The following is a 27,357-nucleotide window of genomic DNA, read 5'->3' as shown; positions in this document are numbered from 1 at the left end:
GAGGCAGGAGAGGCTGGGATCACTGCTCTAGAGCCAAGCCCTCTCAAGGTGTCACAGAGCAACTGACCTTGAGAAGGGTCCTCAGAAACGAGACGGGGACTGTCAAACCGAGGCAGGCTTAGGTCTGAAGGAAGTGGAGTTTCTAGGTGGGGCAGAGACCCAAAGAAAGGAAGAACCTGGTCTTGGGGGTCTGAGTGGATGGGGCACTGGGGCAGGCTGCTAAGGAGGGCAGCCAGCAGTTCTCTCCATTCAAGTTCAAGGTTGACGTGCTGTGCGTGCTGACCCTGCTTCCTGCTGCTACTGCTGAGCCCCGCGATCCCTGCACAGGGATGCTCCCCTCCGGACCGTGACAAACCAAGCAACTGGATCCTCCCTGCTTTGCTGACGAGAGGCCAGAGGCCAGGAGCAGGGCGGATATACCAAAAAAGTTCCAGGTCAGGACAGAGCAGCCCCCTGAGTGTCTGACATGTTAACTAAGGAGTTATACTACTGCGTGAGCCAGGGGAAACCTGAGTCCAGCCCAGGTACACCCTGCACAATGAGGGAAAAGTCACAATCTGGCATCTGGTGGGTGGGGATTCTCAATCTTGGGGACAAAGGGAAAGATGTGTGGATAGTCTGAAAACACAGTGGGGCTTCCATTCAGATGAAACATGCCCTGGAGCTGGGAGGTGGGGGGGAGGGAGGGGGCTGGAGGAGTAGGGGTGTGGGTAGAACGGCACACAAGGTGTTTATGTTTGCTATGAGGACACCGTTTTACAAAGCTGAGTGAGTAATGCAAACTAAGTTGTTTCTCTTCTATAACTTGACATTTTATTTTCGAGGCTTTACCACTGACTGTGATCTTAGACAACACCTAATTTAATAAATGAAAAAACGCTTGCCGTGAAGTCCTCTACTCCTAAGCTAAAACATACCACTTTCAAACATACTTCTATTCAGGGATTATGACCTCTTTCCCAGAAATAAACACCAAGCTCATGAGGCAATCAGAAGTAAAGCCATGTCTCTCTTTTTAATTTTCTTTCTACCAAGTGCAGAAGCTATGACCAAGCTCTTTCTATACCTTAAACTCAGTTTCACAGTTACAAGACAGTCATTTGGTTACTTTTCTTCTTCTAGTCATTTTAAAACTTCCTGACTCCTCTCCCATTTCCTTTTTATCTCCCTCTTTCAAGATTTCTCTTATCTCCTTGCAACAGTTAATTTTCTTTATATTAACCTAGAACTTTGCCAAGGCAGCTGAGAATTCATACCACAGGATTAAACAAACAGAAATATCAATGGCTACATATTTAAGATTCTTTACAGACCCAAATATGTAGATAAGCAGGTGGGTAAATAAAGACTAATCATTGTGACCATGCCAATGGTGTGACCACAGGCAATGGCTCCAACTCTTGGGATGTTTCCCTGAAATGAGGGGCCCAGCTGGGCTCCATGGTCCCCTCAGTTTGTTCTGCTGTAAAATGCCATGACTGCCCCGTGTTTCAGTACTCATTGGACTATAAATGCTAAGCAAAAAAAGAGGAAAAACCAGTAGCTAAAATGAAGTTTAAAACTTGACGAAAGATATGTTATAAGGGTATTCCTGAGGGGTTTATGTAAGTACAGGAAAAAAAAAAGTCAGACAAAATCAAAAAGAAATATCATCTAATGTGGGTACTAGGGTTTATTTTCAACTCGGGAATATCTGATCTGGGCCTATTTTTATAAACTTGATTTAATTTAAAGATTATTGCCCCCTTATCCATTACTTCCCTATGTACTCTAAATTGTGGGTTAAGCACGTTACTTTCCTCCTCTATTTCCTGAATCTCTCTATTCAGGGCTTAGATACTGCTCAACATCTTCCAATGTTTTCGCCAAGCTGTCTTGGAGGGAAATCTGTACTTCCTATTACAATGCTTTTAGAACCCCCCACATTCAGCCACATGCACTTGGAAGCGATCTACCCAGCACTCTTCTTCCCCTCTTTACCAGGGAATTACCTGTTTCAGAGGTTAATTATGAAGTTGTAATTATATCTCTAGGGCTTGAGAAACATATAAGACAGATAGATACTTAAGTTCTGTAAGATTTAATAGTCTTAAATACTTTTTCTCTAGAATATTGCTAGGCGTAATAATAAACTCTGTAAGAGCCTTCTTAAGGAAATGGCTCTACCATCTATCAAGTAGGGGAAAGTAAACGGTTCACTCTAAGACCTGACAGCTTGCTGCGGCTTTGTCCCTGGAACACAGAGATGAGCACAGGGCTGGGCCCACTCCTGTGCACTGCCCTTGCCTCCAGGCCCGCAATCTCCACCTCGGAGGCTAATTAAACTGCTTTCGCTCTAGAACAGGCCAGAAAGGAAGCAAAACAGGAGTTGTGAGCATTTCACAGACGGTCAGGCATAAAAGCAATGATAGTAGCATCTACCAGCCTAGTCATAAAACCTTTACCTTGGCTTATGAAGCACATGTGGGGGGCGGCCAGACCCAAACCTCTCCCAGCGGCAGTGCCTCTGATGATCAGACACATGCTTCCCAGCAGCTCCTGCATCACACGCACACCCCCGCACACACACGGGGAGACCCCCGTCACAGCCCGAGGCTGCTGGGGAGTTCACTGCAAGATTCGTATTGATTTCTCCCCTTTTCTTCTCTTTTACTACTCCTTGGAGAAGAAGCCAAAATGAAAGGTTAAAAATCCAAACAGGAGTACTTGCAAGTGTTTGTTTTATGTATGGCTTGAGTCTCAGCCCCAGAGATTTAGCAGTAGTTTTGTGCTATAAACCTGAACAGTGTAGTTCTGTCCCTAAAAATGCATACAAATCATTCTTATCACGGTGGGAGCTTTCCTCCCCTTCGAGCTTTAAAGGCTAAGTGACTATACTGTCAAAATAGGAGGCTTAAGTTTTGATTCCAATGTGTCTTTCACTCTTCCTTAAGCCTTCAAGATCATCAAATTTGGTTTTCAACATCCCTGTTTTATAGAAAAAATAATCTGGCCTGAACTTAGACCATTCCAACCCTAAACGCAGACCTCACTATCTACTCTTCTTAGCTTTGAAAAAAATAACCTCTCAAAGCTCCAAGCTGTCTACAGCGATCAGATCAGGATGGAGAGGGCTGACCGACCACAAACATACCAAACGCAGACTCCGCCCACTTCCTTCCCCAGCTGCCTCCAAACAAGAACCAGGCATTTATTAAATGCTTCATAATAAAATGCTCACAGATCTGTTCTTTGCGTTCTGTTCATTTTCTACTCTGTGTTCTGCTTGCGTAAGAGTATTTCTGAAAATATTAATTTTAATTCTGAGTATAATACAGAACATAAATAACAAAAGAATCCATAGCAAAGCCTTCTACTTTAGATAGATGTGCCCAGAAGGCACATTTGTACAAATAACTCTGGCGTTTTGAAACATCGATTTTATAACATCCTCGAAACGCATTACTGTACCTGCCCTCCCTGTTCTCTGCCCCCACGCAGCTGCCTTTCTCCACTTAGGAGCACAATTCAGGACGGTGACACGAGTACATTTAAGTGAGAGGAGGCTGTGTTAACCTCTGACCTACCTCACAGAACATATAGAGAGACAGCAGCGTGAGTCCAAGGTTATACAGCACTAAAATCCCCCGACAAGAGAACGGCGGCCTATTCTTCATGTATTTTGGTCCCAGCCACACAATTAGCAAGTATAGGATGGAGCAGAGCAATGTAGGGATATAACTGTCCAGAAGAAACCATCCTTTTACTCTGGGATCTGGAAAATATTAAAAGAAACAACATTTAGTGATTAACAAAGTAGATACAAAAATAGTAACAATGTTTTTCAAACATTAAAACGTTAATTAAAATTTCCCAAGCCAACAAAGCAACTGGAAGAGGAACTGCGAGTCTTCAATATACAGCCTCGAGGTGAGGCTCACACTCATGTTCTGAGTAACGACACGCGTTATTAGTCACAGGTTTTGCTAAATAATTTTTAAAAATCCTTTCCAAAGAATCTTAAAGAAACCAAGGAGAAAGCTCAATTTTCCATTAACTGGATTGATTAACCAGGCTTGCTGAATGATGCATGGGACAAGGAAACCCTAGACATGGCAGTCTTTGAGTTCCAAAGTCCTCCATCCCAGCCCAGTGTCAGCCAGTCTGCCCAGCATGCGCAGACTCAGAAGACGTGCCACTCAGCCAGCTCAGAGATCGTCGGATTCAACAGGCAGCGTCTGCCACGAGTGCCATGGGCAACAGCAGCGGGGATGATATTTTAAAAAGTGAGGGTGAAGCAGCAATGACCAGGTAAGTGAAGAACAGAAGCTTGAGAGGGAAGACCTATACTGATTCAAGGAAATTACTGGCACAGGAGGGACCTCCCTGGCTCCCCTCCCCTCTCCTAGGCAGGAAGGAGGAGGAAAAGGAAAATGCACTCCAAGTGGCTGCCCGCGGCAACCTGACAGCCCTCCCGTGGCTGGGAACAAACTCCCTGGCAGCCGGATCCCTTGGGTGTTATATGTCCCCTGCAAGACTCAACTCCATCCTCTGGCTGACTCCTAGGAAGCCACCTCTGCAGCACGTCCCCCTCTGCATGCTGCTGCAGTGAGCCCCCAAACCTGTAGCGTGCCCTTCGCTCTACATACCCTCCAAGGCCCCCCCACTGTGGAGCTCAAAGGCACATGCTGGTTTCACTTCCGTATCCTCTAAGCAGCAGCAGCTAAGTGGGGACAGTGTCTCAGCCCCTTCTTTGAGCTCCTGGCTGGACCATCTTGCTACTCTCTCCAATGCTCTCTCCCTTGACCTTGTAGGACAAGCACAGGTTAAGTGGAGCATACATGCACTTGGGGAACCACTGTCAGTCTCCTTTCTTGCAGACACCCTAAATTCCCGCAGTGTTTCTTCTCTTGGCTTTAGAGGGAGACGCCCTCCACCCTCTCCCCACTAGTGATGCTAGGGTGGTGGCTGCCAGTTTCTGCCGAACTGTGCTTCTCAGAAGCCCTTCAGGGAAGCGGCCCCCCCAGTGAACTTCACAAGATGATTCTTAACCCCTTTTGTTCTCAGCTCTGGGCTGGAAGCGGTCAATTCTGAGAAAACAAGTTCCTCCGCAGCAACTAACATCAGACTGTTACAAATGTTGATGTGTACATAATCACAAACATAATAAATGCGCCCACAAAAACCTCCCATTTCCTTTTACTTAACGCTGTTTTGCACCATGCTTTTTAAATTTTATCACAGATCTTCATTCTTCTATAAGACCAAGTATCCAAGTACTTCCTGGGTGGCTGGCCCCAACCCCAGGCGGTAAATCCTTAGGGATCTGGTCAACTGTGGAGACCTAACCCACTCCCTGGGGGCTGGCTCAGACATAAGCATGTGGAGCAACTGTGGCCACTGAACTCTGAGGAGATGACAGTTTGTGAAGAGCTCTGGGGAAGAATTTACCTGTTCTTAAAACTGTGCAAATGATCAGACTTCTCCCTCCTCCTCTGGAGGTGCAGCCTAGAGCTGCAGCAGCCACCTTGCAACCACGAAAGGTGGGAAAACCTATCCTGAGGACAGAGCTGCTGACATACCAAGGATGCCAGGTAGGAAATGACAAGAACGGGGTTCTTGGGTATCATCACGGAGCCCCTGAAGTGACTCAGATCACATCATGTAAGCTAATAATTTTTATTATTGTTCCAGCCATTTAAAATTGGATTTTTGATCCAGCAACACTCAAGGAAGGCATCGTTCCAACACCAGCACAGAGAGATACATCTGGCTTGTTCTTTTCCAGGGGCTGCACACTAATTTGACTTGTCCCCTATGGATGGGCTTCTAGATTATTTCCAGTTTTGACAAGCGATGCTGTTAAGGACCTTCCTTATACATACCTTTGCTGAGTCAAAGGACACGAGCATTTTAATTTCAACAGAAACCACAAGTACCTTCCAGAGAGGTCACCCCAAGTTAGACTCTTTCTCCACACCCTCACTATTATCACAGATGGTATCAGCCTTAATTCATCTCTGCCTTACTAACAGATGAAGTTCCTTTTATTGTTTTCTTTTGTATTTTAAAAACCACAAGTGAAACAGAATCTTTTCATCTGTTTAAAAGCCTCTTGTAGTTTTCCTAAGAATCTTCCTGGGAACTCCCAAAGTTCCTTCTTTACAACTAAGACATTATAGATGACATTAGAAGAAGGTGTAATATGGAGCTGACCTACTTCCTAAAAGGTAATGAAAGATGAAGAGCAAAAGAGCTCAGGTGTATATATCTAGCCATTGACGTGACACAACACCAAAGGACATTAAAAAGTCCTTAGGGGCTTCCCTGGTGGCGCAGTGGTTGAGAGTCCGCCTGCCGATGCAGGGGACGCGGGTTCGTGCCCCGGTCTGGGAAGATCCCACGTGCCGCAGAGCGGCTGGGCCCGTAAGCCATGGCTGCTGAGCCTGCGCATCCAGAGCCTGTGCTCCAAAACGGGAGAGGCCACAACAGTGAGAGGCCCGCGTACCGCAAAAAAAAAAAACAAAAAAAAAACGCTTAGAATTGTAAAAGGGGAAGAGTTCTAAACTCCTATTGCAGCAGTGCATTTGGGAAGTCCGTTTCAGCTGAAGACTCACAAGAACTGAGGAAACCATGTCACCAGTAGTGGTGAAATCTGTGGCATTCTCAGGCTGCAAGCTTGACGGCAAAGCTGAGCTCCAGCCAAAGTCAGCAGAGGGTCACAGCACCTGTGTCTCTGCCCCAGCAGCCAGGGGACCTCAGAGGACTCCAAGCCCCTGGTATCCAGGACAAAGCGTTAGTCTAATCACTGGAAAATGCTCATGTTTTCTAGAATGTCTTCGTGCAATATTTACATGTGCCTGTAACAAGGAGCGGGGGGGGGGGGGGGGGGGGGGGGGGGAGCAAAACCCAAAACCACCTTACCTCGGGGGCCGAGCAATGCCTGGAAATAGGTACTAAGTGATGCATCAAAGTGTTCCATTTTAAAACCTATTAAGAAAAAGAGACATTGATTAAATCTCTACTCAAAATGCTTTTTGTATTTTTTCATAAAACAACAAGAACAAATTCTTTTCAGGGAACATGCTCTGGACAAGGTTAAGTTCCTCATGTTCAAACAATTTCTTTTTAAACTCACGAAAGTAACTTATGGGCTAAGTTCTAATTTGAAAATCAAAAGAAAAGACACAATCCCGTGAATTCACTTTATAAATGAAGCACCAGTTTTCTGTGCTTCTTTTCTCAGCTCTGTAAAAACTCTCTCTGTGAAGCTGAAATCTCAGTGGGGAGAAGGATGGAACTGGATAGAAAGGAGGCAGACAGGGAAGAGCCCTTCGGGGCAAATAGGACCGCCACAGGGAGAAGACAGTTCCTCTGCTGGGTACTTTTATTCATTACTGTCTTAACGTACTCACGTCCATAGTAAAAAAAATTCAAACATTTAAAATGAAAAGAGGAGGTGAGAAAAATCTCATCACTTTGCTCCAACACCATCCCTCCACCCCACTGTTAGAAGAAGCCTACTGGTACCATTTCTTGGGTATACTTCCAGAGATTTCTCTCTTTTGAGCACAAAAGAAGTCATGCCAAATGGGAGTTTTTACAATTGTTGGTCACAACCCATTAATAGATGATCAAGTCAACTTCGCATTAGAAATAATAAACTGATCATAATAATCACAGTGCTTTGCCCTTAGTGAGAATGAATACTGTCACGAATCTTCAGTGTTACTGTACCATACTTATGAGTATGATGTACTCAGCTGCGATGTGAAATATATTCTTACTGTGGTAACTGCAAAAAAAAAAGGCTTGGAAAAATATTGCTGATTCTTTTCACTGACTACATCTTGGAGATGATCTCCTATCACTGGTTACAGAACTACCTCCATCTTTAAGACTTTAAAACTCCCTATTTTCCCCCCATTTAAGATTTACATTTACAGGGTAGCAAAGCATCTTTTCATCTGTGTATTGACTAGATTTTCTATATTAAAGTTTGGAGGCATACGTTTAACTGTCTTGGTCATTACTCTCATAGAAATAACCACAAATATTTTTGCTTCCAAGGGCAAAGGCAAAATTGGTTTCATCAACTAGGCAGTTAATCATTTGCCATCGATGACACCTTGAAAGCAGCAGCGACCAGGGTTCCGTTCCAGCATCTGTCCTGCCCTGGGGGGAGACTTGCAGGGCGCGAACTCCCTCAGCCAAGAAGCCACCAGCTCCCACACACCAAGTGCCAGCAATTAGATACGCCACCTTTGTCATTCAACAGTTACACAACTAGGTAGAAAAGCGTGACAGGCTGGCAGGTGATTAAGAGGCTCCACGTTGGGCTCCTTATCAGACAATTTGGGTTTGAAACCCATTTTTTCCACCTAATAGTAATATGGCCTTGGACAATTTATTTAGCCTCCTACCTGTAACATGTGGGAAATAATAATTGCCCCTCAGGCTGTTAAGAAGAGCAAATGATCTAATACACCAATACGCCTAAGGTCCTTAGAGCACTGCCTGGCGCACAGAAAGCCCTCCCATAAAGGTTTCCTGCTGTGTGTCTGCCGCAGGGTCCACTCCACAGTGGATACCGCCAGCGTCCGTGTGCCCTGCCCACTAAACTCCCACCAGTGAGCCCACAACGTCCAATGCAAGTCCTAACACCCGCAGGGGGCAGCAATGGAAGGTGGGACAGTTGACAACATCTCAGGAGAGAGGCACCTGTCAGCATGAAGCATTATCTGAGCATGAAAGATGAGGCTGAAATGAACGTACTAAACCTACTGTGTACAAAGGATTGTTGAATAGGGAAAAACACAAAGAGTTCGCCTGGAGGCCTAGAACAGACTAGATTTTCACGATGGGGGAGAAGGCACGTGCTGAACACCAAAACCAACCGAGTTTGCCAACAAGCAGATGTTGGAAATGATGCACATACGCATTAACAACAAGCTGTAAAAGTCCTAGCAAGTAACAGTATTCTGGGATCTAACGTCGGGAACACACCTGACGAAAACAGTAAGAACACCCTTCTCATTTTTATCTAAGAGCCCTTTCACGAGAGCCTGCAACCAGTTTTGGTTTCTATGTAGGGAGGATGTAGAAAAGCTGGAAACAGAAGTAAAGGAATGCTCAAAAATGACAGGAAACAGACCTGTGGGGTGGAGGTGGGGGGAGAACATTCGTGGACTTAGGGAAAGAATGAGGCCCAGGAATGGGTATAAGTGACTCATCGTTACAAAGATGACAACGCTGACATCATGGCAACAGAAAAGCAGCCTGGCTAAACACAAGGTAAAATTTCAGTCCAATCGCACTGAACCCAGCAGCAGGCCCCCAGACGAGACTGGGGATCTAGTATGTGGTGATACTGAAGACTTCTGTTACAGGCCATCTGTCCTGAACGATCCGAATCTGAACCCGTCCTGAGCCCTGCAGGAGGTGGCAGCACAGGGGCTCATTCTGAGACGGAACATCTCCACACGCTTCTGTCAGGAAGGGCCCAGCTGTTCTTAGACCACATTTCTTCTCAGCTTGAGAATTCTCTCAGGCTTGCAGAACTTTTCACCATCCAACTTAGGAACACGTGAAAAAGCTAGCCGAACAATCACAACAGTAGTAATTTTCAGAGAGAGTTGCTCATAATTCCTGAAACGTCTATGCTGAAAAGGGGGAACATGAGGCCCTAACCAGCAGAGTCCCTGGCCGGGGAATCGGAGGCCTGGTTGTGGGCTGGACGCGGCCACGTTCATGGCTTTCCCCATCCTCTCCCCGGGCCACGCCCACGACTGGACACGTCCCGTGACCTGCTCAGAAGGGGCTGTTTTTACACTGGTCACCAGGAGGCTTCTCCAGCAAAGGTTTGCTTTCATCATCTCAGCACAGTTCTGAGTTCCTGTCCAGCCGGCCACACGTCCAGATCCCTTAATACCACGGATTCATTTCTCATTCATACCACACGCTTACCAAGCACCTGCCCCGTGCCAGGAGCAGAGGCAGGACGGCCCTGACGGGTGCAGCAGGGAACAAAATTCCAGGCTGGGCAGGAACACACACGTAAAATATGGTACGTTAAGTGACTGTCAGCAAGAAAAAATAAAGCAGGGTAAAGGGGATGGGATCACGGAGCGAAAATTTACTTTGGAAAATGCAGTCGCCACTAGGAGAAGGTGACCACAGAGCGGAGAGAAAGGGCACTCCAGTTTGAGGGCCAGCTGGGGGCAGTGGCCTGGGGCCATCTCCCCTCTGTCCTCCCCTCCCCGCCCACTGGGGTTCACAGAAATCAACCCCACGGCGCGGGGAGCTCGTGGCCACCGGCTGGCAGGGGAGGCGGCTCCTTAGCTGCACTCACACCGGTCCCCACGTCCCCTTCGCAGCTCCCCGTCCCCTTCGCAGCTCCCTGGCTGGCCCGCCTGGCAGGAACAGGACAAAAGGTCCCAGCAAGTGAACTCCTCCCGCCAGGCCGGCCTGCCCTGCTGGGCGAACCGCGCACTTGCTGAGCAGCCTGTGGGCTGAGCTGTACTCTTTTGTACTTTTCTAAAGGAACGGGAGAGGCACGGGGCCCTGCAAAGCCCTTGACACTCTGCCTGGCGATCTGGGATCACGGGAATGGCATGACCCACTTTGCACAAGGTGTCCAGCTGCACGGCCAGGTCTGTGGCCTGCCTGACTGTGGCAGATCCCCATCTTCCAAGCTGCACGTGGGCTGGGAACGTCACTTCTTAACAACCAGGCAACCTACTGGCAGCTTGGGCGAGCTGGGCCACTCAGGCACACAGCTGCTCTGGACAATTGTACTAGCAGGGACCAAGCCCATGTGCTGGGCCCATGCAAGAGGAGCTCTGGTCCTGAGTGCAGCCAAAGAATAAGCCATTCTTTGATGTGACTGGTTCCCCACACTCAGACAGGAAAAAGGGAGAGTCAGCACCTCCCAGGGGCCAGATCACGCTGACACCTAGCCAAGCACTGCCTCCCCGCCCTCTTTAACCAGGAGTCTCTGGCACTCGCTCAACCTACGGGGCCTCCCAGAATGACAGGTCACGACAGGGAGTAATCAGATACATTAAGGAAAATTCCAACCACAACAGCATCCAAAAGCTCTTCACGAGTTCAAGGGCCACACACAGAAAATGACAACAATGAAAACAGGATAAGGGTAGAGAACACGGGCAGGTAAATTAGAATAGATTTTAAAGAACTCCTCTGTACGCACGTTTCCCAAAAGACACTCTTAGTTGAAAGCCACTTCCCACTATCAAATTCTGGAGTGTTTCTGGTAACCATGCAGCTGTATTACAATTGCGCCTCATTGTAAGTATCTCACTAAAAGAAATGATTAACTAGGGCCAGTAATTACCCTGTATTAAAAGAGGATGAGAGAGCATTCAGTACACCTTCATCTAAATCAAGGATTAGTTCTGTGACGTGGCAAGTTCCTGGCACGTGTACTACGTATTTTAGGGTTGAGGTGAGCCTCAGGCCTAAATTCAAGAGAAACGTTCAAACTACCACAGCTCAGAATACACAAACCTGGAAATACTGATGAAAACAGGGCACAAAAGGGCAAAACCCGAATCCCCCAGAGAGCCGGGCTCCTGTGGAAGATCCATCTGTCCATGAGCTGGCTCTCCCCAGGAGCAGGCCCAGGTGAGTCACCTGCGTGAGGCCCAACGAGCATTCGTTTTCACTGTGATCTAGTATCACACAGAATTTGCTGGAGGCTCGAAACAAGACACAACAAGCTCTGTAGCAAACCAGTGCCCTCCCTTTCCACATGGCCCCCAAGAGAGACAACAAACTGTGAGCAAACGGGGTGGTGGGGTGACCACAGGGAAGGTCGCTGGGGTTAAGGAGAGCTGCTCCCACCGCGATTCTCAAGATGAAGTTATTGGTCTTGGTAAGAACGCAAATGCTGAGCATCTTGGCCATTTATACCTGGAGCAGAAGAAAGTGAGAAAGCTACTGAGAGTAAAAAGTACTGAGTGAAAAGTACTGAGAAAAGTACTGAGATCTTAAGGCAAATTTGTTTTAAAGGATAGTAAGATTTAAAAAAATTATAAAGGAAGTTAATTACCTAAAGGAAGTTAATTACCTAAATCCACAACCAGGCTGTTTGCTGACTCTCAAGCTTAGCAGTGATGATTGATTTTCAGGGTCAAGCCCTGGTTTTTCTTGCTGCCAAGGCAATGGTGGCAGGGAGAAGTCAGCTTGCTTTGAAAGCTCCTTTTCCTGTGAAATCAGTCAAGTCACATTGCTTTTGGTTTAAAGATGTGTTTACTGCAGACATTTAACTACTGTTAGCTTCCTCATCGTGTCCCGTTTTATTTATTTATTCACTTAGAATTGTCACAGTTCATCTAAAAATGAGTCAGCTAAACTGAGCTTCCAGCTCCAAGGGGTCAGGAGGAAATCTCCCTCCACTTTCTATTCTCCAACCCATTCATCCCCTTAACAGTCAACTCCTGTTAAGCAGGCATGGGAACATTCCAAGTTGCTGCCAATAACACAAAACATTAAATGGTGCTTGAATTTGGTAGTCACAACACTGTTTCTTGAATTTAAAAAGGTTTTTCTTGGTTGGAGAAAATCAGCTTGGGAATAAGAGGAGGAAAATGACCACATCTGCTCAGAAATGTTAAAATATACAACTGTCATAGAGACCCTAAGGAGAAAAACATCTAAGCACTAACAAGCTTCCAGATATGAAAGCAAGTTGACAAGAGAATCCCTTTAGAGTGCTGGCACTTAAAAAGAAGATAACTCCGGGGCTTCCCTGGTGGCGCAGTGGTTGAGAGTCCGCCTGCCGATGCAGGGGACACGGGTTCGTGCCCCGGTCCGGGAAGATCCCACATGCCGTGGAGCGGCTGGGCCCGTGAGCCATGGCCGCTGGGCCTGTGCGTCCGGAGCCTGTCCTCCGCAACGGGAGAGGCCACAGCAGTGAGGGGCCCACGTACCGCAAAAAAAAAAAAGATAACTCCGGATTAAATCTTGGCTCAGGAGAAATTATCTGCCACATCAACAGATAATTGATGTGGTCCCCTCATTCCGACAATCCAGGAATCTGTGCTTACTCTCATTCCCCCATAAGCTTCTCATACTTTCTTAGCCTCATTCTAAGGGCACATCCAACTCGCGTTAATACTCTGATGGAGTCATTCTCTCCTACTGTACAGCAAGCACGTGAGAAAGGACACAGCTCTGGCTGGGCTTCAGGCCAGTCACTGCAAAGCTGGGGCACCGCCAGGCACCACCAAGTCCTGCTATAGGTCAGCGCTGCGGTTAAAGGCTGAGCCCCTCGTTCTGGTGTAATGGACAACTGGGGTGTGTGGGGGGGGGGCGGGGACTGTAAATGCTGCCACACTCAAGTTTTCCCTTATCCAAAAGTTAGATGAGACAGGTTGAAAGGGAAGCCCACGTCACCTCCACCTCCTTGGTTGCCACCAGTTAACTGAAAAGCACTATTCTAACCATTGCCGAAGCAGGACATTCTATTCTTCTAAAGCGGTGGAGGGTCATACCCACTGTTCTTAAATGAATCATCTGTGGTCCTTCCTCCCTGTTCATTCTGTCTTCAACCTTTTCTCCAAGTCCCAGGTTAGGTGTCAAGTGACTCCCCCTTGGCCTCTAGTAGCTTCTAGGGGAATTCTTATTCAGAGCTAAGGAACAGAACATATCATCAAAGTTCTTCCCCAGTAAAGACCCCACACACCAACCCACTTACCCCACAAGCATCTGGAGAGGGGTTCACTGTAGAAAATTACTCTCGGACGACTCAATTCTCATTTGAAATCAGAAGAATAAAACCAGTGACATTTGGCTTCGGTTGAAGCACACTGTCATTTGGAAGAAGACGAAGCGAATATAGACACAGAAAGCCCCTTGCCGGTGGATGAAGGCCAGACTGCTGTGGACGGATGGAGAGCTCTGCTCCCACAAAGAGCTTTGCTGACAGTAACTCATCAATCCACACGAGGCGGTGAGACAAGGTGAAAGATCCGAGTGCCGGGATCAGGTCTTCCCATGACTGGCTTTATTTCTGTGCTCCTGGTGATGCTGAGAGTGGCTGCCCTTCATGCTACCAGTCGTCGGAAAGGCAGCTGAATATTTAACAAGCGCCTACTATGTGCCTAGCAGTATACAGTACTGCTCGTTAGGAAAACGACTGACAGAGACAGACATCACTCTGCCCTCCTGAAACACAGTGGTTGGCAGTGTGCGAAGACCCTGTGGCGAGCACTGGGCAGGAGCCCGACAGCCAGGGTTCCAGCCCCTGCTCCACCACTTACTAGCTGTGTGACCTTGGGCCAGCTACTTAATTTCCCCACCTGTAAAAGAAGGGCCATTGACAGTGCCTTCTCTATGGGATTAAATGAGTCAATAATATATGTAAAATATTTACAATCATGCGTGCACACAATAGATGCAAACATATCTGTGTTATCATCATCATTACAAAGACCTCTGGCACTGACCAATTTCACATTCAATGTTCATGAGAGTTTTTGCTAAGCCATAGACTGGGGTCCCCTGCAAAGTCCATGGGCAAGGAAACCTGCCCACATCCACACCTCACAGCTCTGGCATTCTCTACTTTGGATGGGATGACATAATATGTGCAAATCCAGGAGACTTTTAAGTCTCTAGATAAATTCTCTGGAATGTTAAGGGGACACTGGTCACTGACTTCTGAGTGGAAGAGAAGATCAGTGTTCATACCATCAGCACAGAGCAGAAGTCAGTCTGCACCTGACATGCCTTTTGTACTCCTAGCAACTAGCACATGGTAGATGCCCAATGAGTTCATTCATTTACTACAGCTGCAGAGGGGGCTGAGATGCCAAAGGTCACAGACTTTGGGTGGAGCCGAAGTTTGAAGCCAAGTCTCCCACCCCACAACCTACCTCTCCTAAAATACCCGGTATGGCCTTTCAAGGGGCATGTTCATAAGATCACTGTAAAGAGGATGGTGACAATATGTATGAGTGGTTTTGAGTTCACACAGCTTTATCCATGAGAATAAATGCAGAATTAATTTTAAATAACACTATCAAGTTAAAAAACAAAAACAAAACCAGTTGTATTCACAGTGGGATATTACTCAGCCATAAAAAAAGAATGAAATATTGCCATTTGCAGCGACATGGACGGATCCAGAGATTACCATACTAAGTGAAGTAAGCCCGACAGAGAAAGACAAATATCAGATATCACTTATAGGTGGAATCTAAAACATAACAGCAATTAATTTATATACAAAACAGAAACAGACTCACGCAGAAAACAAACTTATGGTCACCAGAGGGGAAAGGGGGGCGGAGGAGGGATAAATTAGTACTACGGGGTTAACGGATTAACAGATACAAATTACTATATGTAAAATAGATATGCAACAAGGATTTACTATACAGCACAGGAAACAATACTCAGTATCTTATAATAACCTGTAATAGCAAATAATCTGAAAATATATAACTGAATCACTTGGCTGTACACCTGAAACTAATACAATATTGTAAATCAACTATACTTCAATTAAAATTTTAAAAGATCAGTTGTAGGGACTTCCCTGGTGGCACAGTGGTTAAGAATCCACCTGCCAATGCAGGGGACATGGGTTCGATCCCTGGCCCGGGAAGATCCCACATGCCGCAGAGCAACTGAGCCCGCGTGCCCTATAGCCCACGCGCTGCAACTACTGAAGCATGCTTACTTGAGGGCCTGAGCGCCACAACTACTGAGCCCGTGTGCTGCACCTAGTGAAGCCCACGTGCCTAGAGCCCGCGCTCTGCAACAAGGGAAGCCACCGCGATGAGAAGCCCGCGCACCACAATGAAGAGTAGCCCCCACTTGCTGCAACTAGAGAAAGCCCTGCGCAGCAACGAAGACCCAATGCAGCCAAAAACAAACAAAATGAAAAAACACAAAAACCAAAAACAATCAGTTGTATTCACTCATGATGCTTGGTAAGAGAGACCTTACGAATCTCCATATTAAGACCTATTTGGGAAGTCAGTGGGAAAAGGGTGGCAATCCTCCTTGGCCTCATTTTCATACGCCCATCATCACTTCCACCATCTCCATCAGTGATAAAATTATAGGCTTCTGTTTAAAGTGCTGTGATTGTCAGTTATACTGTAATTATCTGCTCATTTGTTCATAAGCCCCATTAAGCTCCAAGCCTTCAAGGGCAGCACCTCTGATGTTCCCATCTGTGCCTTCAGAGCCTGGATCTGTGCCCGACAGACTGCCGATTACTGGCTGAGACTATGAATGAATGAATGAATGCCTTCACGTCTTTCAGTTTCACATCAATGGGTCTTCCAATCTGTCCGCATCTCACATTCACCTAGAAGCTTTAAAAAACAGATTTCTGGGACCCACTCCTAGAAACTGATTCAGTAGTCAAGAGGCTGAGAAATTTGTTTTTTTTTTTTTGAAAAGTTCCTCAGGTAATTTTGATGGGCAGCCAGGCTTCTTTGGGAACTACTGCTGTGTACATAAGCTGGGCTTTGGGACTAATGAAATCTGTTGCAGACAGTATCCATGTATTGTATTACAATGACAAGAGTCTAGACTAGGACAGGGGTCAAGGACAAAATGTTTTTCATTCCTACAAATTAGGTTACAATTCCCTGTTTGCTCTAACTCCACCAGCGGGGGTGGGGGACGGCGGGGGGGGGGGGGGGGGGGCGGGAATCATCTCTTAAGCTGAAATAAACCTCATTAAGTCAGAGTCAGTTCTCCTACCTTTTAAACACAGTGTTACATAGCACATATAACATAGAGCCAGCAGGCATTAAGTAGTGTAAGCCCTTCCTCCACTCTGGAATGTTGTTGTAAGGAATACAACATAATATAAGGAGGGACCCCTTACCCTCTGTCAGCGCTTCCCAGGCTGACAGGTGTCAATGGAGGCCAGGCCTGTAAAGCGCAGCGAGGGAGGGTCTATCCTGCTCTGTGTCACCCCCAGCAGCTGTTCTCGGGACACAGGAGGGATTTAGTAACCGCAGGCTTGGTCATACCAAGATGGGGACGTGTAAGGTACCACCAAGTGGCTGCCAACGCCAGAACTCACAGCACATACCTGCCCACAGCCAACTGGATGTGCTGCTTGGAAGGAGGCAAGGTGGACGACAGGAAGCATCCGGGCACTGGCCAGGAGGTGGGCTCTGGCTCAGGCCCCGTTATTATCAGTCCTACACTGAGCCACTTCCTATCGGCTTCAGTCCCTGGATTAGAGGACAGAGGTGTCTTCATGTGAACTTGGCATCTGTGGAAGGCAGCCTCTAAGGTGGTCCCCAGGGATCCTCTCCTGCACTGGACCAGGGCTGTGTGTAGGGCCAGTAGAACACAGCAGAAGGGATGGTGCGTCGCTTCTGGGATGAGGTTATAAAAGCCACTGTGACTTCTTCCATCATGGTCAGTATGCTTCTCACATGACTAGCTTCGGGGGACGCCAGCTGCCCTGTCGTGAGCCATCCTATGGGGGGGCCAAGGCAGAAAGAAACCAAGGCCTCTGCCAACACCCGAGTGAGTGAGGAAGCGGACTGCAGGCCCACCAGCACCTCAGCACAGACCCTGAGTCAGGACCACCCAGCTAAGCCTCTCTGGGTCTCCTGATCCTCAGGGACTGTGTGGATAATACATGTTTGCTGTTTAAAGCTGCTGAATTTTGCAGTAATCTGTTACTTAGCAATAGACTAAATTAACAGGTTGCGGGCGGTTAGAGGGGGCTCTTCAAAGCCAACTCCCCTTTCCCTTGCTGGCTTCCTGCTGCTTACTACACTCAACCAAGGCACCAATTAGAAGCACGGCCCTAAAAAATAAAAAATAAACACACACACACCCCCTTGATTTAATTGGAACGGGGAAGGAAATGAAAAGGCTTGTAATCGAAAATATAGCATTTGGTTATAAAAAGAATATAACTTTCATCTATAGTCTGAAGCTTAAGACAAGGGAGCTAACATTTATTGAGCGTCTATTACATACCAGATTTTCAAAGACTCAGTAAGGAATTATCCCGATTTTCCGGATAAGGAAACTGAAGTTCAGAGACTTTAAGTAACCTGGCCAAACAACAAGCAGGTCCATTTCGTTATCTGCAGGTTTATATGACTTAGGGTGGCCAAGTGTCCTGATTTATTGGAACTTGGTTTCCTGGGATTCAATATCAGGGAAAAAAAAAAAAGTCAGGCAAGTCCCAGGCACACTGGGAAGAGTTAGTTACCCTACTATGTACAAATCTTGTGCTCTCTGCTAACTACTACACAGAATTTTTTTTTAAGTACATTTTAAAGCTATCATTTTGGCAGCTTGTGATCTGCAATGACATTTTTTTTTTTTTTGCTGTACGCGGGCCTCTCACTGTCGTGGCCTCTCCCATTGCGGAGCACAGGCTCCGGACGTGCAGGCTCAGCGGCCACGGCTCACGGGCCCAGCCGCTCCGTGGCATGTGGGATCCTCCCGGACCGGGGCACAAACCCGCATCCCCTGCATTGGCAGGCGGACTCTCAACCACTGCGCCACCAGGGAAGCCCTGCAATGAGTTTTGAAATGTCACCTATGAAAATGGAAACCACAAGCCTTTCTAGCCTTTACCCACAGTATCCAAGAAAGGGTGTTTTCCCCCCCACCCCGAGAATGAGTAAAACAATTGCTGTTATGATAAAAGCTAGCAAGGAAATTTTTCAGCCTCAGAGTTTCTGCAGTTGGGTCCCCAAAGGATGAGTTGGTAAACCCCCACCCCGCCCAGCTTCCTGGGCCCTCGCTGAACTGCATCCAAGACAGGGGCTCTGGCATGAGGCACAGGCAGGGCTACAATCTCCTCTTCCTCTACAGAAGCCCAGAGACAGCCCACTGACACCACTGGGAAACTCCATATTAGCAGTGCCCGAGGGCTTTCCGTAGCTGGTAGGTCAGGTGGCCACCTCTCAGCAAGGTAGTGTTACCCCAACAGCTCTGGCCCTTTCTCTTTTAGAAAGATCCATATGACACCCACTAGGAATGCTATCGTCATAAAGAAAGACACAGTTGTTGGTGAGGAGATGGAGAAACTGGAACACTCATACATCATTTGGGATTGTCAAATGGTACATCTGCTGTGGAAAATCGTTTGGTAGGTCCTAAAAAAGTGAAACGCAGAGCTATCACATGACCCAGCAATTCTACTCCTAGGTATATGCCCAGAAGAAATAAAAGCCTGTACCCAAGTATTCACAGCAGCATTATTTATATTAGCCAAAAAAGGGTGGGGGAGGGGTAAAAACCCAAATGTCCACCAACTGATGAATAAATAAAAGGTAGTACATCCACACGATGGAATGTTTTTCAGCCATGAAAAGGTATGAAGAACTGATACACGTTACAACATAGATGAACCTTGGAAACATCATGCTACGTTAAAGAAGTCAGACACAAAAGGTCACACATTACACGATTCTATTTTATAGGAAACGTCCAGAATAGGCAAATGCATACAGACACAAAGTACATTAGTGGTTTCCAGGGGGTGGGGGAGGGCAGGACGGGAAGTAACTGCTGAGGTGTATGGGGATTTTGAGGTAATGAAAATGCTCTGGAATCAGATGCACTTAAATTAAAAATAAACATTAAAAAATGAGAGATACTTAAAAAAAAAGCTTTTAAATTCTGCACACTCAAGCTCACTTGTAGAAATCCTTATACTAAGGAAATAAAAGCAGATGCGCATTAAGATTTAATTATAAGATTGTCATCAGTGATATAAGCAGCAGAAAAATACCCATCTGAAAGTAACTTGCTAAACAAATTATGGGACAGGCATACAAACAGTATGCCATCATTAAAATAAAGTTACTGGGCATTTATTCCAGAGAAAAGACTGACATGCACACAAAAACCTACACGTGAATATTCACAGCACCTTTATCTATTATAGCCCCAAACTGGAAACAACCAAGATACCCTTCAACAGGTGAATTATTAAACAAATAGTGGTATATCCACACCATGGAATACTTCTCCGCAACAAAAGGAACACACTTCTGATACATGTAACAACCTGGATGAATCTCTAGAGACTTAGTGGAAAAAAGCCAATCCCTTTATATAACACTTTTGAAATGACAAAATTATAGAGATGGAGAAGAGATGAGCAGTTACCAGGGGTTAGAGATGTAGTGAAGGCAGGAGGGAAGCAGATGTGGCTATAAAAGGGCAACATGTGCTGATGGAAACGTCCTGTATCTTTTCTGTAACTATGTCAGCAACCTCATTGTGGTACCAAACTACAGCTCTGCACCATGTTACCAGGGAGGGGGAACTGGGTAAAGGGTACTTGGGATCTGGGATCTCTGTGTTATTTCTTAGTTATGAACCTGAAATGACCTCAAAATAACAAGTTACATTAAAAAAAAATCCACAAAAGTGGAAAACAAACCAATAAACAAGACTAAGCATTTGACTTTTAAAAAATTCAATCTCCTCACGCCCCCCTTGCACCTCCCACTAACACACAGTTGTGACTTTTTGGCATCTGTTAATGAATTCTGCTGGAAAGGAATAGTGTGAACTATAACCTCATTCATGAAAGCTTAACCCTTCACCTAAATGCTAGAGTTTTCACTACTTTAGTTTTCAGAACTGTCTGATTTAGCCTCCCAGTAAACGCTTATTTACCCAGACTACTCAGGCGACAGGAATACTGTTTGACCAGCCTAATGTTCTGATTGACTTCAAGGGACCATACCTCTCACATAGGCCAGTTTTCAGAGAGTAAGAAAATCATTAAACGTATCAAATAAAATCTTCCCGAATAAAATCAAAGCTTTGATGATTCAGGGGCATTCTGTGATCTTGAAGTGTTCCAGAGTCTGAACCAATCCCATTTTACAGAACCACGGATGGAGCAGGCATAGATAACTGGGATAAATCTGTAAATCTATTCCGCCTCTCTGGTTTAAATAAGAAGTTCCTGCCATCCGTTATCTCCGTGCCGCTTTCTATTCTACACAGAACATAGAAAACTTTAGGCATCATCAATAGTTTTGAGTTGTCAGATTCTAGATGTTTTTTTGATAAATGAAAAATATGAAGAAAAGCTTACTTCATTATGAAAAATAAAAACTGTTTTCTTCTACCTTTTGGGTCACTTTCTTGTCAATCCAATGAAAAACAGAAAGTGGCGAAGAAGCACTTTTATAAAGTGGAGGAGTCCTACCGTTCTGTGATTCCGGTTTCCTGGGTGTGTGCAGTGTGGGCACAAGTTGTGCCCTGCAGGGGGCCTTGCTGCCCTCAGGACGGGAAGGAGCCTTCCACGCCCACAGCTGCCCAGAGCACAGACACTGTCTAGTAAGGGCTGCGGGGACTTCTGTATACCTCTCTCAAAATTCTCCAGTAAGATTAGATCTCTTCCTAGCAAAGCTTTTCTCCTTTTCACCTCGTGCTACTTTCAACAACTGTGCCACTGTGTTTAAAACCCCCTTGACAACCATTAAAGGTGAAATAACTGAGAATCAGGCCCTAAAGTGATTACATTTTAGTGGAACTCCAAGTAGTTTAGCAAGTCACATTAATGTAAATGAATATTCTGACTGGCTGCTAACAAGAGTTTCCCTTCATTTCAATTCTCCCCAAGTACCAATATCCAACTCCAAGCTGTCATAAAAGCCATTTTGCCATAACAAAACGAAGAAAGGCAAGCCAGTGATCAAATTAGCATGAAAATTAGGTGCCCACCTACAGCTGGAACACCAAGGGAGAGACACTAACAGATCTGAAAATGACAATTAAGGACACAGTTAGGAGGAGCAAAAATATTTACGTATAGAACTTGTAAGGCACTGCAAAGTAAAGGAGCTCTTACCGTGGAGGATTCCTGGACTGAATGTCAATATTATGACAGAGTATGAGTGTGTTTCGTGTTTGATAATTGCAATCGTTGCTTTTGTTGTGGACATCCATTTACAATGCTTGGTGTCAGTCTATTTATCTCGTGTAAAAATAAAATACAGTGTGTGTGTGTGTGAAAAAAAAGAAAAAGAACTTGTAAGGTATCTTTCCTGAAGAAGTCAATCAGGTGAAAATTTTAGGAAAAGAATTGAGGCATATAAACCGGCATATACTGTTTAACAACATGCCTTCTGTGAGCAGCAAATGTGTTTTAAGGCATCACGGTAGGTGGCAGAGATAGGGAATGTGGTCCTTCCCCCTAAACTCAGAAATCTATCACCCAGCTGGAACCCACGTTCTTAGCTCACTTAAAAACACAAATGTTCCGAAACTACGTATAAAATGGATAACCAATGAGAACCTACTGTATAGCAAAGGGAACTCTACTTAATGCTCTGTGGTGACCTAAATGGGAAGGAAATCCTAAAAAGAGGGGAGATATGTATACAGATAGCTGATTCACTTTGCTATACAACAGAAACTAACAACACTGTAAAGCAAATATACTCCGATAAAAATAAATAACCCCCCCCAAAGAAACCCCACAAATGTTCCAAGACAAGACATTTAATTGGGGGGTGACAGATATAAAAGGATACATAATACCCTACTTTGATTTGGAAAAGCTATCACATATTCCTAGGCAGAACCAAATAAACACACTTAACTTGAAGAAAACTAACGGGACTACAGAAGCAGGGACATGTTTAAAATGTATTACGGTTTTCCCCAATAATTTTCTTCATATACATGAACAATTTAATATATGCCCTCAGGTTGGAGAAGGAAAGGAAGAGTGTCTTGGTCAGCTTGGGCTGCTGTAACAGAATACTATAGACAGGTGGTTTAAACAACAGACATTTATTTCTCACAGTTCTGGGGGCTGGCAAGACCAAGGTCAAGGTTCATCTAACCTTTCCCAAAGGCCTCACCTCCAAACATCATCACACAGAGAGTTAAGGCTTCAGCATATGAAATGGGGGGTGAGGGCACACAAACGTTCAGTGTATAACGGAAGGGTGGTTTTGAGAGGGAAAGGGAATGACCGTAATTGCTACTTTTAGAAAACCTAGTCTCTAAGGTGAATCATTTTCATTCATTTACTCCCTCAAGTTATCAAAACATATAATCTCTACTTTACAAAAGGGTTGTGTTCCAGATGTTACTTTGTAAACTAGTCATCTGGCCTTTGGAAAATTCTATTTTCTGTATTCTATTTTGCATAGAAATAATGTGAAATTAGCAGTTCTGGACCTTTTGGGGATCCCACTCCAATTGTAAAAATACGATTAAAGCAAAGGTTAAAAAAAAAAAAGTGAAGATGACCCTCTTTCTATCCCCAGATGACAGAGAATTTGGATAAAATTGACAAACTCCCCCAAATCCTAAGGACCCTCAATCCCCAAATTAAGAACCCTAGCTATAAGTAGCTGACAGATCTCCAGACAGGCCCTAAACTACTTAACTCATAATGAAGTGCTGCCTGTGAGTATAGATTCTCACTATTTCTACACGAAAATAATTTCATGTAATATGTATAATGTGAGCTACTACCCTCTGGGCTCTGACACTTAACACTGTAATATGATCTTTGGTAAGCTGTACAGACCCCGGTTCCCTGGACTTTAAACACGTGTGTAATGATGCCTACACCCCACGGGGTTGTTGTGAGATGATATGACACGCTCGGGGCAATGCAGGGGCACTTCGATTTGCGGCAGCTGCTTTTATGATCCTGGAGCACAGTCACCGCACCGTGGGAGGCACTGGGACACAGAGCCACAGGACACACACCTGCCTCTGGAGAAGTCAGTCTCACTAGGGAGAAAGGATAACTAGCAAGCTGAGGGAGATGCCTCGACAAAGGACGTACCGATTCTACGTAGGGACCGGTGGGTCACAGTCACGTGTAAGGCTTGCCAGTGGGGGACGGGACAAAGGGGAGGGGAGAGAAAAGTGAAAACCCATGTTGGAGAAGCAGCTAAGGGCTCTACTGGTTGATTTTAGATTGGGGGTGGGGGGTGAGAGTGAGGGTGGGCGGGAGGCTGGAAAGAGAGTGATATCAAGGTCAAGTCAGAAGACTGCCACAATAGTCCACACAGGAGATGGAGGACACCGTGAGGCCACGGCAGGGGAGGGAACCAGGGGCCACAGGAGGGGTGGCAGGAAGGCGAGGGGAGTAAGCCCCAATTCTGGTTCTGACTCTGCACCCTGCACGCAGTGCTATCCTATGAGTCACGGAGCACAGGGACAAGTAGGAGGGAAGAAGGGAATAGGGAAGGTTCTGACCATCTAGAAATGTACTGCCTGGCCACCGATTCTGTTCAGCATAGACGCATCGTGCCTGCTGAGTCAACAGGCAGGCCATGTGTTGTGAATTACTGGAGTGCAAATTAGTGAACATTCACTGTAGTGATGTGTTCCCTTATAGGGAAAAATCTGCAAGATGAACTGTGCACTGAGTGAGTAATGTTAAGTATAAGAAGTTCAAGCTTAAGCTAGGACCTAAGCCACGCATTTGTTTAGGGATTTATGCTCTTCTTGTCCTAAGAAAACACTAAGCCAGCTACACTCCAACATGAATTACACACTTCAGGGGGTTGAATTATTTAGCAAATTGCTATTTCCCTTCACTAAATGGTCTGCTAATGACTGCCACAAAAAAGCTTTCCGAAGTCACCCTCCCATCAAACATCTCTGCAAGAATCTGAAAACCACTTAGGACAGCGCAGGCCACCATTTCAAATGATTTTTCTTATTTTCAAGTCCTTTTCTTTGAAGAGCATCATGATAATAGCAAGAGCAACTAACACTCAGTCCTCACTACGTGCCAGTCTTTCTGCTATGAATTTACAAGGATGATCTCACTTGACCCTCACGCCAGCCCTTTCACACGTCCCCTTTTCACAGGTGAGCACACTGAGGCAGAGAGCAGCTAAGTCCTTTATCCAAGGTCATGCCCATAGCAGGCAGAGTGACTCCACAGCCTGCTCTTTTAACCACTGCACTCTAGTTCCTATGTTACACTGAAAATAAAAAAGGGATGTTTATTGCAGGAACTTGAAAAAATAGAAGAGGTTTTTTTTTTTTGGTTTCATTTTAAGGTAAAAACAAAAAGCCTCTGAGAGTGTGGTAGAATCCATGTCCCTCCTCCTGCCATTTACAAGCAGAGTGATCTTGGGCAAGTTAACCTCTGAAAGCCTCAGTTGCCTCACCTGAAACATTCCCTTCAAATGGGAGTAAAAATAATACCTATGTACTCAGATGAAGTGGTTCGTGTACAGCATTTAGCACAGAGCTATGCTAGTATTATATAATAAATATATAAATAAAATATATTCCACTATTCTATATGCTTTTAAAAAGCATATACTTGTATAATCTTGCATTTCAACACTGCAGCAATTACTATCCTCATGAACCTAATCTGAGTTTTGGAGCAATATTTATATAAATGCTTTAATTATTCCCCCATTATTAGTCATTTAGTCTGTTTCCAAGTTTTTACTATTCTTTTTAATAAATTTATTTATTTATTTATTTTTGGCCACGCTGGGGCTTCATTGTTACACACTGGCTTTCTCTAGTTGCGGCGAGCGGGGGCTACTCTTTGTTGCGGTACGCGGGCTTCAGTAGTTGCAGCACGCAGGCTCAGTAGTTGTGGCTTGCGGGTTCTAGAGCGCAGGTTTAGTAGTTGTGGCACTCGGGGTTAGTTGCTCCTCCGCATGTGGGATCTTCCCAGACCAGGGCTTGAACCTGTGTCACCTGCACTGACAGGCGGATTGTTAACCACTGCGCCACCAGGGACGTCCAAGTTTTTACTACTCTTAAATAATATTGTGATGGCCATCTCTGCACGTAAAACTTTAGCTGTATATTAAATTACTTCCTTGAATGAGATTCCCAGAAATTGGCCAATCATGTCTAAGGGTCTTCATATAATATATATGGCAAAATTTCTTTCCAAAACATTTTCACCTATTAACATTCCTACCAGCAGGGACTATGTGAACGGCCTATATAAACTGCACCCTGGCCAGGACTGGGTAATGTCATGAAGGAAAAAGAGATTTTATTTTTTAGTCTAATACAAAATGCTCTATGTATATATTAGAAATATAAATCATACAGAAAGCCCAACAGCTGAATAAACATTGAATAAATGTATAAAGAGTCATTTCTGGCTAATGGTCATAAAAGAAAAATGAATAATAAATTCTGTGTATCCTCTGCTTAAGAATTGATTTGTGAATATAAGCTGCAATTTAATTGGTCACTTATGTTAAGAGTTTTTCCTTCTCTCAGGTTATTAGTAAATGGAATTATCTGCATTCCACAAAGATCCCCCCTCAAACCCAGGAACTCAGTCTAGTTACCAATTTTTAAACCTCTAAGAGAAGTATTCGTCTTACATACACAGTAGTGATCCTTGAGGACAGCATGCATTTAAAAAGCACAGTCCAAGCATTTTTTTTTCTTTTTTTGCAGTACGCGGGCCTCTCACCGTTGTGGCCTCTCCCGTTGCGGAGCACAGGCTCCGGACGCGCAGGCTCAGCGGCCATGGCTCACGGGCCCAGCCGCTCCGTGGCATGTGGGATCTTCCCGGACCGGGGCACGAACCCGTGTCCCCTGCATCGGCAGGCGGACTCTCAACCACTGCGCCACCAGGGAAGCCCATGGACTGTTTTTTAAAAAGTGGACTCTACAAACCCAACCACAAAGGAAGGAGCCCCGCAAAGCAACAGTAAATCCGGTTCTAGTAACAGAGGCTCATAAAACTAGCTTTTAAAAAGCCAAATGTTTTCTGTATTTAAGAACTTGAATTAAGATGATGCTTCCAGGTGGTTTTTAACTGTGTACGTAACATTTTGCAGAAGACAGGGCATTGTTTGCTCTGCAGCAGCCAAATCCAGTTTATGTCATTAGTATTACTATCAATAAAGCAGCAAAAAACAGCTTGGTTTTTCCAATCCCATGTGGAGGCACTGAGTGAGCAGTTAGAAAAATATTTTGACTTGTTCACAGAGAAAGTTCATATGCATTTCACAGGATACAAATGAGAAACCCCAAGGTGTCCTCTCGCCTGCACTTTTCAGCTCAGTCACCTGCATCCAGAACAAAAAAGGTTGAACCCAAAGCTTCGATTTAGAATCAACCAACTGCTACTTGGATCATAAAAATCCTCATAACGACAAGTGGTCCACCATCGGGGGAAAGGAAATTTTGATCAGCAAAATGTCAGGCAGGCAATGAGATAAGCTATACAAAGTCTAACAGGATGAAATGGCATTAACTCTGGCCCAATTTATCCCAGCATCAAACAAATCTCAGATCATTACAGACTGTAATGCCTCATTAATGAGTTAAGAAGACTTCGTTATGAAATCATAATATTCTTCCTTTAGAGAATCCCTGGCTTCAGGGTGGTAAGATCATTAAAAACCGAAA

The 27,357-nt window shown here is 45.3% G+C and overlaps 1 protein-coding gene across 4 annotated transcripts in view; it reads right to left on the bottom strand.

Annotated features, from left to right (window-relative positions):
• The window catches only part of ELOVL5 (ELOVL fatty acid elongase 5), a 70,007-nt gene that overhangs the window by 18,377 nt on the left and 24,273 nt on the right, over nucleotides 1–27,357 (bottom strand). For all 4 annotated transcript variants that reach the window (XM_073810603.1, XM_019949774.3, XM_073810602.1 and 1 more), the window contains exons 2-3: nucleotides 6,904–6,969; nucleotides 3,567–3,754 (exon numbers count right to left, since the gene is read on the bottom strand). In XM_073810603.1, coding sequence (XP_073666704.1) covers nucleotides 3,567–3,754; nucleotides 6,904–6,961 — 246 coding nt within the window. In that variant the 5' untranslated portion in view covers nucleotides 6,962–6,969. The remainder of the gene's footprint in view (nucleotides 1–3,566; nucleotides 3,755–6,903; nucleotides 6,970–27,357) is intronic.

Source organism: Tursiops truncatus, chromosome 10 (genome assembly GCF_011762595.2).
Source record: "Tursiops truncatus isolate mTurTru1 chromosome 10, mTurTru1.mat.Y, whole genome shotgun sequence".
Taxonomy (NCBI): Eukaryota; Metazoa; Chordata; class Mammalia; order Artiodactyla; family Delphinidae; genus Tursiops; species Tursiops truncatus.
Note: the sequence above shows the minus strand (reverse complement) of the source record. Positions and strands in the feature narration are given on the sequence as shown.